The 16,920-nt window shown below is 44.4% G+C and overlaps 1 protein-coding gene across 2 annotated transcripts in view; it reads left to right on the plus strand.

Moving 5' to 3' along the window:
* Nucleotides 1-16,920, plus strand: part of cacna1ia (calcium voltage-gated channel subunit alpha1 Ia) — a 203,400-nt gene that overhangs the window by 67,390 nt on the left and 119,090 nt on the right. For both annotated transcript variants that reach the window (XM_048521514.2, XM_048521511.2), the window contains exon 8: nucleotides 233-603. In XM_048521514.2, coding sequence (XP_048377471.1) covers nucleotides 233-603 — 371 coding nt within the window. The remainder of the gene's footprint in view (nucleotides 1-232; nucleotides 604-16,920) is intronic.

A 16,920-nucleotide genomic window follows, 5' to 3' on the forward strand; every position in this document is an offset into this window, starting at 1 on the left:
GCCTGTGGAATTCTCTGCCTCAGGAAGCAATTGAGGCCAAAACATTGAATGTTTCCAAGAAGGAATGAGATTTGGTTCTTAGGCCTAAAGGGAACAAAAGATATGGGGACAAAGCAGGAATGTGGGACTGAGTTAGATGATTAGCCATGATCGTACTAAATGGCAGAACATGCTCTAAAGGCCTACTCCTGTTTCTATTTTCTTCATAACTGGCAACTCTTTCATTTCTCAGGGCACTGCCCCGTGATGGACAACCTGGATTACACCCCACACGCAATCGTCCAGCCCATTGTCTTGAGCCTGACGTCTGACCCTAGCCACTGCCCACAATGCAACAGCGTCGAACTGACCACAGGAGGTAAAGCCTCCGACCTGGTTGACACTGAGGCCGGATCGGCTCATGAGGCGGGGATGGACAAAGAGACAGAGTTGGATAGAAAGGGGACAGTGAACCCGGAAAGGGAGCCAGGCTGGTGTGTTGAATTGTGGAGCGAAATGCGTGGCAAGCTGACAAATATCGTGGAGAGCAAATATTTCAACCGAGGCATCATGATGGCAATTCTCATAAACACTATTAGCATGGGGATCGAGCACCATGAGCAGGTACAATCTGAATGATGTGTCTGACTGGGCCGCTGCTTAATTAAAACGCAAAATGATTTAGTGAAGCTGATAAGCCGAGCCAGCTGTTACAGTGAACAAGGTTGCTGTGTATGAACAGCAGGTAGGGGAACCCAGAGCAACCTCTGAGCAGATACTCGCTTTCCAAATGCACTCGCTGATGGGGGCACGATAGCAAGGGTATGTGGGGTTCAGGTTTGGGTTAGTGCTAACTTATGTGGGAGAAATGTCGAGCTTTCCACCCATCCCATTGCTGTTAGAATTGAGGAAACAAGATTAACCTCCTCAATCTCCGAAGGGACTTCTCCCACCTTATCACTGAGAGGGTGACAGTCCCTGGGAGCGGGATTGATAGGTGCCCATATAGCCATGTCCGCATCTTCAGCATACTCCATTTATTACCAATGACCTGCTTTCCTTGAGGTGCTGTCACCGGTTGCGATAGAAAACCCCACAGCCAATTTGTACACAGCAAGGTCCCACAAACAGCAATGAGATGATGACCTTTTCTTTTGAAACCTGCTGTTTGGGGGTTGGAGGGAGAGATGGATTGGCCTGTCTTGCTGCTTCGTAGACCCAGACCCTGTAAGTGCTGACATTGGGCTGTCTCTGCAGTGACCTGAGTAGATTCTCTAACCCAAATGGGATCTATCTGTAAACCTGGACTTGTAAAGACTGGGTCATAGAAAAGTCCGTAATGCACCTCCTCTTGTCAATTTTACATAGAATTAAGTGTAATATACAATGCAGGGAGTGGCCATTCAGCCCAAACAGTCTGTGTTGGAGCCTCCTCCTGTTCCTTGCACACTTCATCTCAGCCTTTCAACTCCCTTTTCAGTTGATTTTTAAACTCGTAGTGTGTCTTTACTTGTTAGGGTTCATCAATATTAATCCAGCGGAAATTAGCATCAAATAGCTAATTTAAAACTCTGCTCACCTTGAAAAGAATACTTTCATGGACCCAAAATAATAACTTTGATAAATTGTTAGTCAGATCTTTAAGCTAAATACAATACCAATGTAACTGCTGATGGCAAAAGTTATATCCCTTGAAATTATTTCTGCCACAAATTATTTCAGCCAACCTGCACAACTTTGTAATGCCACTCTGTGGTGAAGAGAATCTCAAACTGATTGTGGCAGTTCATTATGAAACACCTTAACCTTTTCAGGCATTGAATTAATTTATTGACTTTGGAGAAATCTTTTAATCCATGCAATGTAAACTGACATTTCTGTGCTCTCCATACTAAAATAAATCATAAGGATCCTTTTGAGGTTTTGTAAAATTATTTTCTGTGCCATTGTTTAATCTTTCCACTGGCTTTCCTCTCTTTTTCTGGTTTTGTTTCCATTTGAAAGCATCTCACCACTTTCACTGGTATCACATCTCATCATCCCAAGTGAAAGAAAGATTTTTCCCTAACGCACTTGTTTAATAACTATCTGCCCTGTAGATTGCAGACAGGTTTTTGGGAATTAGGGAATAAGTTATGTCGTGCAGGATTTCCACTCTCTGACTTGCTCTTGTTGCTACAGTATATCGTGTGACTGCCCCAGTGCAGTTTCTAGTCAATAGCATTGTAACTTCCAAGATGAACATCAGCCTTGCAACAAGGTTCTTTTGACAGCATTTTCCAACCCATGACCAAACATGACAGAGAATCACATCAAATCATGGAATCCTTACAGTGCATGAAGAGGCCCTTCAGCCCATTGAGTCCGCATCATAGAATCCCTACACTGTGAAAACAGGCCCTTCGGCCCAACAAGTCCATACTGACTCTCAGACCATCCCACCCAGAGCCACCCCCCTTTAACCCACCTAATCTACACACCCCTGGACACTATGTCCAATCCACCTAACCTGCACATCTTTGGACTGCGGTAGGAAGCCGGAGCACCCAGAGGAAACCCACGCAGACACAGGGAGAATGTGCAAACTCCACACAGACAGTCACCTGAGGCTGGAATCGAACCCAGGTCCCTGGCGCTGTGAGGCTGCAGTGCTAACCACTGAGCCACTCCTTTTGGCCCGACCATCCTCCAACATCTCTTTGAGCTGCTCTCAACTGTCAAGCAGCAAGGCCAAGCTGAGCAATTTGAGGATTGTGTTCACACATGAACACAGAACATCTGCTGCTTCTTGTGGAGTTTCTGGCCATATCCTCTAAGCTCCTGGCAGTTCAAGGCCTTTGGGTTCTGAGGTAGATTGTTCTGAAGAGTAAGAGTTGATTTCCTCATAACTTACAAAACACTTAAAGGGATAGACATGGTAAGTGCAGGTATGATCTTTCCCGTGGGTGGGCAGTCTAGAACCATTGGATGCAATGCAGGGGTGCGACTTTGACCTGAGATGAGAAGAAATTATTTTACTCAGAGATTTATGAACCTTTGGAATTCTCTAACTGAGAGGGCCATGGAAGGTCAGTGATTGAATATATTTGAAGTTGAGATTAATATCTGATCACCAGTGGTGTCCAGGGTCATACGAATGGGCTGAGTAAAAAGCTTTGAAATGTTCGTAGAATCCCTACAGTGTGGAAACAGACCCTTTGGCCCAACAGGTCCACGCTGAACCTTGGAGCATCCCACCCAGACCCATTCCCAATGAACCCACCTAAGGCCCACATCCCTGAACACTGCGGGCAATTTAGCACAGACAATCCACCTTAGCTGCACATCTTTGGATTGTGGGTGGAAACTAGAGCATCCGGAGGAAACCCATGCGGACACGGAGAGAACGTGCAAACTCCACACATACAGTCACCCGAGGCTGGAATCAAACCCCGGCCCCTGGTCCTGGGAGGCAGCAGTGTTAACCACTGAGCCACCGTGCCACCCATTCAGTCAGCCTTGATCATATTGAATGAAATGGCAGGTTTGATGGGCCAAATAGCCTAGATACAAGGTTCAGCTTTGTTCTAAAACCTTCGAAAAGTGCCCCCACTCACTGACATTGGGAAAGAGAGAATCTCTGCCCCTTGGACATCACTTTGATCCTGCGATCGATTGTGTTTATGTTCTTGACACAGAACGAAACTGTTGCCAGAATGTGGAGAAGATGAAGGAATTGAATATTTTGCTTGTGTGAGCAAAGACTAAGAGTAACCAGAGGAGAACATCATGGGAAAGAGGGCAGGGTGATAATGAAATGATAAATCCCTGAAAGTTGCCACCCAGGTTGATAGGGTTGTTAAGAAGGCGTACAGTGTGTTCGGTTTTATTGGTGGAGGGATTGAGTTTTGGAGCCATGAGGTTATGCTGGAGCTGTACAAAACTCTGGTGCGACCACACTTGGAGTACTGCGTACAGTTCTGGTCACCGCATTATAGGAAGGATGTGGAAGCATTGGAAAGGGTGCAGAGGAGATTTACTGGGATGTTGCCTGGTATGGAGGGAAGGTCTTATGAGGAAAGGCTGAGGGACTTGAGTCTGTTTTCGTTAGAGAGAAGAAGGTTAAGAGGTGACTTAATAGAGACATAGAAGATGATCAGAGGATTAGATAGGGTGGACAGTGAGACACTTTGTCCTCGGGTGGAGATGGCTAGCACAAGGGGACATAGCTTTAAATTGAGGGGTGATAGATATAGGACAGATGTCAGAGGTAGGTTCTTTACTCAGAGAGTAGTAAGGGCGTGGAATGCCCTGCCTGCAACAGTAGTAGTCTCGGCAAGTTTAAGGGCATTTAAATGGTCATTGGATAAACATATGGATAATAATGGAATTGTGTAGGTTAGATGGGCTTCAGATTGGTTTCACAGGTCAGTGCAACATCGAAGGCTGTACTGCACTGTGGTGTTCTGTGTTCTATGTTCTAATGATTTCAATTCCTGCCTGTAATTTGAGTGGAGGTACTGTTCCATTTATTTGAAGTAGTCTGGAGTTGGTATTAAACTTGTGGTGGAACAACATAGTCTGAAATATCATTCACAATCAGCAATGATTGCAACCTAACTAGTTTTGCGTAACAGCCTCATTGAAAATGACCTATAACAATAAACATTTGTATTTACACAGCACCTTTAATATAGTGGAGTGATTTCAAGGCATTTCACAGCAACATTATTCAACTGAATTTCAGAGCCAGCCCAGTAAGAAAGTATCCAGGCAGATAGGTTTTTACTGGAACTTTGGAGCAGAAGTAGGCCATTCAGCCCCTTTGGCCTGCTCCCCCATTCATTAAGATCATGGCTGATCTGTGATGCAATTCCATTTTGCCTGCATATGCCCATAAGGGAACCCATATTCCTTGATACCCTCACTTATAGATGTACAGCTCAGAAAAGGACCCTTAGGTCAAATTCGCCCATGCCGACCAGATATTCTATATAAATCTAGTCCCATTGGCCAGCATTTGGCCCATATCCCTCTAAACCCTTCCTATTCATGTACCCATCCAGATGCCTTTTAAATGTTGTAACTGTACCAGCCTCCACCACTTCCTCTGGCAGCTCACTCCATACACGCACCACCCTCTGTGTGAAAAAGTTGCCCCTTAGGTCCCATTTAAATATTTTCCCTCTCCCCTTAAACCTACGCCCTCTAGTTTTGGATTCTCTCAGCCTGGGAAAAAGACTTTGACTATTCATTTTAACCATGCCCCTCATGATTTTATAAACCTCTATAAGATCACCCCTCAGCCTCCGACACTCCAGGGAAAATAGCCCCAGTGTATTCAGCATCTTCCTGTAACTCAAATCCTCCAACCCCAGCAACATCCTTGGAAATCTTAATTAACATTTGTCCATCTCAGATTTAAATTTAACAATTGAATTAGCATCAACTGCCATTTGAGTTTGCGAGTTCCTCACTGCTCAGGCCTCACGACTCATTGCATGAAGAACTGCTTTGTAACACCTCTCTGAATGGCCTTGCCCTAATTCCTAGGTTCCACCCCTGGTTCTAGAATCTTCAAACAGTGGAAATAATTTGTTTTTATTTAACCTGTTAATATCCTGAAGATCTCAATTAGATCACCCTCAATCTTCTAAATTCTTGCCAATAAGGGCCTAATCTGTCTAAATCTGCTCATAACACAATTTCTGAAAGTCTCCACACCTGCTCACAGTCCTCAAAGTGGAGTCTAACCAGGGTTTTTTTTTAATAACTGCAGCTTCAGATGTGAAGGTCAGCATTTCATTGGCCTCTTGACTATTTTCCGCACGTAAAGATCTGTCTACCTGAATCCCTGATTTGTTGCACATCCACTATACTTAACTTTGTGTCTTCTAAACTAAACCCTGGTCTCCCTGATTTCAGTCCAAAATGCATAACCTCAGGCTTGTTTGTCTTAAAATCGGTCTGTTGGCCATTCACCTAAATCATGAATATCCTGTTGTAATGTTCCGCTGCCATCTACACTATTTATAATACTGTCCAAATTTGTAACGTCTGCAAATTTGCACATTTGATTCTTTTAATGTCTTTAGCCAAGTCATTAATGATTATTTTGAATAATTGAGGCCCCAATAGTAATCCCTGTGGGATACCACTAGCCCCATCGTGCCAATTTGAGTACTTACCATTATTCCAACTCTGTTTACTGCCACTCAACCAATCTCCTCTCCATGTTGGTAATTTGGCTCAATCCCATGGGCTTCTACCTTAGTTTACAATCTAGTAGATGGCACTTTATCAAAAGTGTCTGGAAGTCCATGTAAACATTATCTATCAACATACCTCCGTTCGCCACCTTTGTCACCTCTGCATCTCAGATGAATGTCAGGAAGATTAGGGAGGGAATTCTAAAACTCAGTGCTGAGGCAGCTGAAGGCTCGGCCAACCATTGTGGAGTGATGGAAGTCAGGAATAGACATGAGCATGCAATTAGAGGAGCTCAGAGACCTCAGAGGGTTGCAGGGCTGGAAGAGGTGAAGGAAAGAAATTCTTGAAAGTTTAAAGCAGCTCTCACTGCTCGAAGTATTTTACAGCTAATGAGCTGCTTTTGAAGTGTAGCCACTGTTGGAATATGGGAAAAGGATAGAATGGGTCTGAGGCCAGACGCAGATGAGATTGGCATTCCCAGTCAAGGACCCAGTGTCTGTTCTCAGGCGATGTGACTAGGTGTGTCTTAGCACACAAGATCAGAGTTTTAGATCAGTTCAAGAGACGTGGCTTCCCAGGAGATCAAGCAAATTATCAAGTCTGCTGCTCAGTTTTTAGTCACAGCTGTGCTGCCACAGGAGCAGGAGTAAGCAGTAACTGGGTGGAGTATCTTTTTGATTTGATTTGAGTTGATTTATTATTGCCACACGTACCTAGGTATATTGCAATGTTTTGCTTTGTGTGCAATACAGACAGATATAAAGTGCATTAGGGTAATAGAGCAGAGCAAGGAATACAATGTTATGGCTGTAGAGAAGGTGCACAAAGAGCGAGGTCAACATTAGACTTGAAATCTGAAAAGTCCGTTCCAAAGTATAATAATGGGATAGAGTGGGCGGAGGGGCTTAGATTAGTTCACAGGTCGGCGCAACATCGAGGGCCGAAGGGCCTGTTCTGCGCTGTATTGTTCCTTGTTCTATGTTCTATGTTCTACAACAGCAGGGATGAAGCTGTTCTTGAACCTATTGCTACATTTGTTTAACCTTTTGTATCTTCTGCCTGATGGAAGAGGGTGGAAGAAACTATAACCGGGGTGGTGAGGGGTCTTTGATGCTATTGGCTGCTTTCCCAAGCTAGTGGGAAGTGTAGATGGGGTCAATGGACAGCAGGATGGTTTGTGTGATGAAATGGACTGTGCTCGCTACTCTCTGTTGTTCCTTGCAGTCTGGGGAACAGCAATTGCGAAATTATGCTGTGATGCATCCAGATAGGGTGCCTTCCATGGTGCATCTACAAAAATTGGTGGGAGTCTCAGACTCTGACACTGTCAGGGCCAATGGGCTCCTTTCACACTGATAGAGCACTGAGAGAGTTAATGAGTGATCAGTTATCTTTAGACTAGCGCATCCAAAAGGTTACTCAGGACTTTGACATTTAAGCAGCATTTATTTTTGTTCTCTTTATTTTTATTTTACTCACTCTCGGCTGTGCAGAACCAATTGGTCAGTGAAAAGGAACAAAGAGATTGAAGATTATTTTATTCTTCCCTATAATGTACTGAACCTCTCTTGTCTTGGCATTTTACCTGGACACTGAGATAAATAACTGAAACCGCAAATCAATGGGGCTAAGGCTGGCTGACTGGTATGAGATACAGAGTCGGGATAAAGGGGTATGTTTTAGATCTGGTACTTGGTGACTTGTGGAATTCCGCAGGAGCCCATGTTGGAACCACAACTGTTCACAGCATACGTTAGCGACCTGGTTGGACAAACTGAGGGCAATATTGCAAAGTTTGCAGATGACGCAAAGGTAGCTGGAGGGACAGGTAATGTTGAGGAAATGGAGAGGCTGCAGAAGGACTTGGACAGGCTGGGACAGTGGGCAAAGAAATAGCTGATGGAATACAATGTGGGAAAGTGTGGGATTATGTACTTGGGCAGGAAAAATAGAGGCATAGATTATTTTCTAAATGGGGAAAGGTTTTGGAAATCTGGAACACAAAGGGAGCTTGGAGTCCTTGTTCAGAATTCTGGAACGTGCAGGTTCAGTTGGCGGTTAGGAAGGGAAATGCAATGTTAGTGTTCATTTTAAGGGGATTAGAATACAAGGGAAGGGATGCACTGTAAAAGTTGTAGAAGGCTTTGGTCAGACTGCAATTAGAATATTGTGAGCAAATGGGGCCCTGTATCTAAGGAAAGATGTGCTGGCCTTGGAGGGGACATAGTAGAATGGGACTTGGGGGTTCACTCTCACAATCCTCCAGGATTGACCTGGAGTCACCAAGAAGTCAGCACTAATTCCACAAAGAACTGTCAGGCTCACACCCAGAAAACATGTTTTCGGTGGCAGAAAATGTGTGTGTGTGTGAGACTGTATGTGTGTGTGTGTGTGTGTGTGTGTGTGTGTGTGTGTGTGTGTCTGTGCATGCCTGTATGTGCATGTGTGTGCGCGCGTGTGTATATGTGTGTGTGTGTGTGTGTCTGTGTATGTGTGTGTGGATGTGCCTGTGTGTGTGCATGTCTGTATGTGCTTGTATGTGTGTGTGTGTGTGTGTGTGTGTGTGTGTGTGTGTGTGCGTGTGTGTGTGCGCACGCGCGCCTGTGTGTATGTGTGTGTGACTGTGTGTGCGTGTGCGCGCGCGCCTGTGTGTGTATATGTGTGTGTGTATGTGTGTGTGTATATGTATGTGTGTGACTGTGTGTGTGTGTGACTGTGTGTGTGTGTGTGTGTGTGTATGTGTGTGTGTGTGTGCGTGTGTGTGTGCGCACGCGCGCCTGTGTGTATGTGTGTGTGACTGTGTGTGCGTGTGCGCGCGCGCCTGTGTGTGTATATGTGTGTGTGTATGTGTGTGTGTATATGTATGTGTGTGACTGTGTGTGTGTGTGACTGTGTGTGTGTGTGTGTGTGTGTGTGTGTGTGTGTGTGTGTGTGTGTGTGTGTGTGTATATGTGTGTGTGTGTGTGTATATATGTGTGTGTGTGTGTGTCTGTGTGTGTGACTGTGTGCATGAAATGAAATTTTTGTTTGCTTTGCATACTTTCCCTTTGTCAGTTACTGAAATCTTGAAGGCGAGATCTAAAGGCCTGTTTAACCAGGCAGAAGAGAACATGCTCAAAACCTCTGGGAAATACACCCCACATGACAATAAACAAAACAAATCAAATCAAATCAAGATAACAAGGTGTGGAGCTGGATGAACACAGCAGGCCAAGCAGCGTCAGAGGAGCAGGAAAGCTGACATTTTGGGCCGAGATCCTTCTTCAGTAAAAAGGTCTGAAGAAGGGTCCAGGCCCGAAACGTAAGCCTTCCTGCTCCTCTGATGCTGCTTGGCCTGCTGTGTTCATCCAGCTCTATACCGTGTTATGTCAGATTCTCCAGCATCGGCGTTCCTACTATCTCTAAAATCAAATCAACTCACGTTGGCAACTTACACCCTCAAAGTGCCGACAGTGGGCTGACTCCCTTAGTCATGTGAGCCGGGATTGAGGGAGATGGGAGGGGTGGTTCTGGACTCTAGTTCCAGTCTGAAACCGGGAGGGAGGTAGGAAGCTTGCAGAGGTTCTGACCAGCCAATAAATAGTGGCGCAGGGGAATGTTAAATTGAGGGAGATGGAAAGAGTTGAACAGGCAAGATTATGGGATGGAGGTGGCTGACTGGGCAGAGATCTGGGACGAATGATGGGATAAACACAGCCTTTTACCATCGGATCCTAAGTCTAAATATGGCCCATGAGGTCAATTAAAAAAGCCTTCCAACTATTGGCTATAAATTGTACAATGGCTGAGTGAGTTTGGGTTACTTCAAACCATCTTCTTATGGACTGATGCCGACAACATAAGGCATCTCACACGTTAGCCCCGTTTCACTCAGTCCAATCCAGCAAGCAAATCTGGAGGATTATTGGGAAGGTAAATGGAATGTTAGCCTTTTTACCAGTGGGGAATGCAGTACAAGAAATTCGGAGATTTTGCTTCAAGTATACAGGGCACAAGTCAGACCATGGCTGGAACACTTCGAAACAGCTTTTGTCGCCTTACCTTCAGAATGCTGAATTGGCATCGGTGGCGCTCAGCTGATTCTGAGTATGGAGGGGCGGTTTAATGCAGAGTGATTACGTAGGTTGGGCTCGTACTTACTGGAGCTTAGAAGGATGAGAGGTGACCTAATTGAAACGTAGAAGGTTCTCGGGGTCAATTTTGAGAGGTTACTTCCCCAGTGGGAGAGTCGAGGATCAAAGAGCATTATCTCAAAATAAGGCAGGAATGAGGAGGGATTTCTTCTCTCAGAGGGTAGTGAATGTGTGGAGATTTTTTCACCTCAGAGGGCTAGCAAGGTTGGGTCAACAAATATATTCAAGACTGAGACTGTTTTTTAATCAGTCAGAGGAATTGAGAAATCAAGTCAAAACTTGCAAACTCCTCCCTAAAACTCTCTTTGCACCTCTTGTAGATGCTACTCAAAAGCCTAAATCTTTGGTCGGATTTTTGCCCCTGACCTGTTCTGATATCTCCTGAAGTGTTCAGTGTCATACATTGTACTGTAACGGGTCTTGTGAGGCAAAACTGTGCAAAAGATGGTGCAGAAATGCCATTCTTTGTTATACTATAGACAGGGCTTTAAACTGCTGTGGGTCACTCCATGCAAAGGATGGTGTACGAATGCATCTTAACGCTGTACTGTAGGCAAAGCTTCAAAACTGCTGCTGGCTGCCCTCCCTCTGTACTGACCCTCTAACAGTGCCCAGTCCCTCAGCACTGGCCCTCCAACAGTGCGGCGCTCCCTCAGCACTGGCCCTCCGACAGTGCGGCGCGCTCTCAGCACTGACCCTCCGACAGTGGGGCACTCCCTCAGCACTGATCCTTCAACAGTGCTGCCTTCCCTCAGCACTGACCCTCCGACAGTGCGGCACTCCCTCAGCACTGACCCTCTGACACAGTGGCACTCCATCAGCACTGACCCTCCGACAGTGCGACACTCCCTCAGCACTGACCCTCCGACAGTGCGATACTCCCTCAGCACTGACCCTCCGACAGTGCGGCACTCCCTCAGCACTGACCCTCCGACAGTGCGGCACTCCCTCAGCACTGACCCTCCGACAGTGCGACACTCCCTCAGCACTGATTCTTCAACAGTGCTGCACTCCTTGCATTCTGAGGATGGGCCACTGGACTCAAAATGTTAACACTGATATGTCCACAGATGCTGCTGGAATCGCTGAGGTTTTCCAATGATATCTGTTTTTGTTGCTGATTTCCAGAATCCACAGTTCTTTTGAGTTTTATCTCATAGAGGAATTCTTGTTGCACTTTTGAAAATGCTTTCTTCGTTATTTGTTTATGAGGCCATTTTTGTAAGTGAATGAAAAGGTTAATTCCAATTAAGTGTGTTATACACTGGCATCTCACCTCTGACCCGTAGGTTTGAGATGAAGCCGAGACAGGTGGTGTAGCAGCCTCACCTGTCTGATGGCTGCTCTAGTGAAATAAATGTGATGGGTATTAATCCAGATCATCCTGGATATGGACATGCTCAAGTTTAAGGTAATTGGCAATAAATTTACATTCTCACTTACTGAGGTCACAGGAGAGCTGGTGTGTAAGTTGGAGAAATGTCACATTAACACAAGAAGGGATAAACAGCATAACTGCTACCCTAGTTCTGAACTCAATTAGCAATCATGCTATTAGAGGACAAAGGAAGTCAGTGTGCAGACGAGGGGCACTGCAAGATTCTCTCGGATGGGTCGCTGGCTCTGTGAAATTATTTTGGGCAGATTGATTTGTGCCCACACATTTCACACAGACCCAACAATGCTCAATTCTAAGATGGAATGTGTCCTCTTCCCAAGCTCCAAAATCCCTGGAGAAAACCCAGAACATGCTCAAAGTGCGCAGTGGATTGTTACAATCCCCGCAGGGGATTCATATGCACCAAAATAACAGATCATCCAGCAATGCTCAGCTGAAGAGCTTACCAGCATTAGTTCACCTTTTGTAATCTTCACCTTAACATGAATCAGAAGCAACACAAATTAACAGGCAATTAATATTTATATTTCAAATAAATTGGTAAATCCACTTTATATCATTGATAATACAAAGAACATCCTACAAAACCGCAATCATTTGCACTAATGTCTGCACATCTGTAGCACCACTTCACATTATTAAATGGTGTTCACTGGTAGCTCTGTATCATCTGAAGTGTCTGCAAACAATCATCATTTAACAGTACCTCTGCTATAGAACCTTCTCAGCTAGGTTTGCATAAGTCTCAATGAACACAGATTCCCCAGATACCCCTTTATCCAGGAACGTTCATAAATCCTGCTAATCAGTCTAACTGACTCCGGTAAAACTAAAGCAGCAGCACTGGAATTTCCCAATTCACAACTCTTGCTCTAACCCTGTGTCCAGCTTTCTCTCTTTGTGAACTATAACAAAGACATGCAGCTCCTTGTAAATCCTTCCTCTCCATTCTGCCCTCTTGCCTCTGCTGCTTTGTCTGCAACTCTTCTTCCTGTCTGTCCACATGACTTTCACCCCCTTCCTGTTGGTACTGCTTCCAGGCTCGAGATTACCAGGTCATCGCACCCATTTTTTTTCATTCAAGAAAAATACATTTCATCCCTTTTATACTGATGCAAACTTTAAATATATTTCTCAAAAATTCTTAAAACTAATCACAGATTCCCTAGATATTTTAAAGACATTGTAAGTTTTCTTACAGTACTGCTTCTGCATTAATGGTTCTCACAGTCTGTATTGGCACCTGAGAAGGGTGGCAATGATTTAACCCAACAAATACTCACAAAAGCTTGTACAAAGAACCCGCATCAAATCACATTTAGTAGCACCTTAAATGTAGCAAAAATATCCCAAGGCACTGAATCAGAGAAACCTGACCCCATAAGTCAAGCAAGGAGATATTAGAATTCATGACCCAGATTCAAAGGGAAAACATTCAATTCTACAAATTAGGAAGCAGTGGAGGCCATTCAGACCCACTGAGAATGCTCTGTGATTCATGATTGATCAGATTATGGCCCCAACCCCACTTTCCCGCCTACCTCAATAACCACTCTCCTTTGTTCGTCAAGAGATAAGTTGAAAGTGGTGTTCTTCAGGAATCAGTTTGTGGCCCTTGTTTTTTCTGATTTATATGGATGATATAGAGATGAGTGTTAAGGGCAAAATCTCTAAAATTTGTAGATGATACTAGGCTATGGAAAATTGTGAATTGTGGGGATGATGTAGAGAGACTTCAGAGGGACATTGAGAAGTTAGCAAATGAGCAGATAAATTTCAATGCAATGAACTGTGAGGTGATGCATGTTGTTAGAAGAAAAATGGAGAGATAATGCAGGCTCGGTGGTACAACATTGAGGGGAGAACAGGAGCAGAGGGACCTTGGGGTTCAAGTACGTGATTCTCTGAAATAGAGTAAATTGAAACAGTTATTAAGAAGGCTCATAGGATCCTTACATTTATAAATATAGGTACACCGTATAAAAGCAACAGCTCTACAAATCGTATCAGTGATAATGGGAACTGCAGATGCTGGAGAATCCAAGATAATAAAATGTGAGGCTGGATGAACACAGCAGGCCCAGCAGCATCTCAGGAGCACAAAAGCTGATGTTTCGGGCCTAGACCCTTCATCAGAGAGGGTCTAGGCCCGAAACGTCAGCTTTTGTGCTCCTGAGATGCTGCTGGGCCTGCTGTGTTCATCCAGCCTCACATTTTATTAGCTCTACAAATCATTGGTCAGAGCACATTTGCAGTAAAGTATTCAGTTCTGGGCACTTTTATTTAAGGTAGGATGTCAAAGCCTGGAGGGAGTGCAAAGGACATTTACTAGAATGATACTGGGAGTGAAGGATTTTAGATACAAGGAAAGATTAGAGGAATTGGATTTATTCTCCTTGGAGCTGGAAAGATTAGGAGGTGATGTTTTTGAGGTATTCAAAATTATGAACAATTTTGACAGGATAAAGAAGGATATTCTGTTTCTACTAGTTGGTATGTCAGTAACTAGGGGTCACACTTTCAATATTGTCAGCAAGGGAGCTAAGAGTGAAATGCGGAAAAATGCCTGTACTCATGCCTGGGAGCTTGGTGGAGGCCCATTCCATTAGGAGAGAGAGCCGAATGCATGGTTGAATTTAGAGGGCTACAGAGATGGAGTTGGAGAATGGGACTAGCTGGGTATCTCCGATGGGAACCGGTATAGACACAATGGGTTGAATGGCCTCCTTCTATCCTGTTAAACTCTAAGATTCGAAGAATCGCTCTACCTCTGCAAGAAAGGCATTCAATGACCCTTCTTCCACAGCTCTCTGGGGAAGAGAATTCCAAAAAAATATAAGACCCTTTGAAAGAAAGGAATTCCTCCTCATCTCTTTCTTAGATTGGAGACCTGTTATTTTGGAACCGAGGGACAGGTGGAGAGGTTAGTACCTAAAGATCTTAAAGGCCCCTTTCTGTGTTGGGCATTGGTCCAATCTGTTCAGTGTGCCCTATGAGTGCTGCTTTCTTTCTCAATCTCTAGCTACACCACAACATTCACTCGAACAAAATAATTAAACTTGGAGAGAGCTAGCCCTCATGAAGGGACAGAGAGGAAATGCCAAGCAGGTACCAGAGGACGTGTTGCAATTTGTATTGGCAATTAGTCATTCAACCTGAACCAGCCAACATTTATTGTTCAGTTAATCAGCATTTTATGAGAATTTGATGAGTTTTTGAGAGAGTGAAAACTGACGTGAAATAGCAGATAATTTACTCTTCAATACTCGCGTATTTTGGGAGCCTCCCAAGTGCTGTAGAGGGAGGGATGGGGAGACAGCTAGATGGGGGGGGCGGGGGGGGGTTTGGTAAGCGAGGGGAATTGTTCTGTCGACAAGAGATTTTTAATAATGAACTAATTTTCAGTTGGAGAAGGAGCTTATTAGCATATATAATTACATTTGAATAACAAAAACACTGAGACATGAAAATAAAGCCCGCAACCTGATTGCAGGAAAGAGTGGCAGCATCTGTTGGCACTTTTAATAAATGCATTTTGAAATTTGTGACAGGAATGTGGAGTATTTTTATCAACTATTTTCATTGCTATGGGGGATTAAAGCTTTACTTCCAACTGCGGCTGATACTATTTATAATGAGTTGTCACTCAGAACTAAATATTAACAGATGTGCAGTTAAGGGGCCGTCTTAAAGTGACACTCACCTGGCATTAGGAGCGTGCGTTGGCTCGCAGGGAAAATGCTCCTTTTACGTTTGGATGCAGTGCTCCATAATTAAACCTTGTTTTTTGCTGCATGCTCTGAGTTGACAATGTGAACACAGTTGGGATTCTTTTACTGATGATGGAAAACTTTGGCAACTCTGTGCCACTGGACTGGAAACAGCCAGAATGGCACCAGGTCCCCAGTGGGTTCAAAGACAAGGGCAGATTTCATAAAGCTTTAATTTGTATTCCCTTTGGGTGTCAGAGAGTGATGGGCTGATGTGATTAATATGTTTTAAAAAGCAGCACACTTCAGGAGGGGGCAATACTGAGAAGCCAGAATAGGGGGGACTAATACAGAAGAAGAAATTCAACCGGATTGCAGGGAGAACAGGAAACTTTTCTTCCCAGAAGCGAGAGGTGGCAGTTCAGCATTCTGTTCTCTGAAGGTCTGTGGATGATGAAGACCAGGTGGATTGAGGTTGAGATTGATGGACTTTGAGGCATAGAGATGTACATCATGGAAACAAGCCAATTCGTGCTTGTCAAGCTGTTATCCTAAATTCACGTAGTCCCATTTGCCAGCATTTGGCCCATATCCCTCTAAACCCTTCCTATTCATGTACCCATCCCCATGCCTTTTAAATGTTGTAATTGTACCAGCCCCCACCACTTCCTCCGGCAGCTCATTCCATACACGCACCACCCTCTGCGTGAAATAGTTGCCCCAGTAGGTCCCTTTCTCCTCCCACCTTAAACCAATGCCCTCTGGTTTTGGACTCTCCCATCCTGGGGAAAAGACCTCGGCTATTCATCCTATCCATGATTTTACAAACCTCTACAAGGCCATCCCTCAGCCTCTGATGTTCCAGGGAAAATATCCCCAGCCTATTCAGCCTCTCCCTGTAGATCAAACCCTCGAACCCTAGCAACACCTGTGTAAATCTTTTCTGAACCCTTTCAAGTTTCACAACATCTTTCCTACAGCAGGGAGACCAGAATTGAATGCAGTATTCCTAAAGCAGCCTAACCAATGTCCTGTACAGTCGCAACATGAATTTCCAATTCCTGTACTCAATGCACTGACCAATAAAGACAAGCATACCAAATGCCTTCTTCACCGCCCTGTCTCCTTGCAACTCTACTTTCAAGGACTGTGAATCTGCACTCTAAGGTCTTTAAGGTCAGCAACACTCCCCATGACGCTACCATTAAGTGATGATGTGCCTTTCCAAAATGCAGCATGTTAAAAATCATTGAGGAGTACTCTAAAAAAGACAGGTAAATGGTTTTGAGATAAAGATCAGTCTTGATTTTATTGAGCCACTGAAAAGCTAATTGTTTCATCACTGTGAGATTGGATTGCAGTCACGTTGCTCTAGAGGTGGAATCACAGAAAGAAAGAACCTGTAATATATGGATGGTCCACCTACCATAACCCCAGGTCACATCTCAAAGTGTCAGATGGACAGCTCACACCACGTACTTAAGCAACATTTGCTGTGCGTAAGATTGAC

This window comes from Stegostoma tigrinum, chromosome 38 (assembly GCF_030684315.1).
Source record: "Stegostoma tigrinum isolate sSteTig4 chromosome 38, sSteTig4.hap1, whole genome shotgun sequence".
In the NCBI taxonomy this organism is placed as follows: Eukaryota; Metazoa; Chordata; class Chondrichthyes; order Orectolobiformes; family Stegostomatidae; genus Stegostoma; species Stegostoma tigrinum.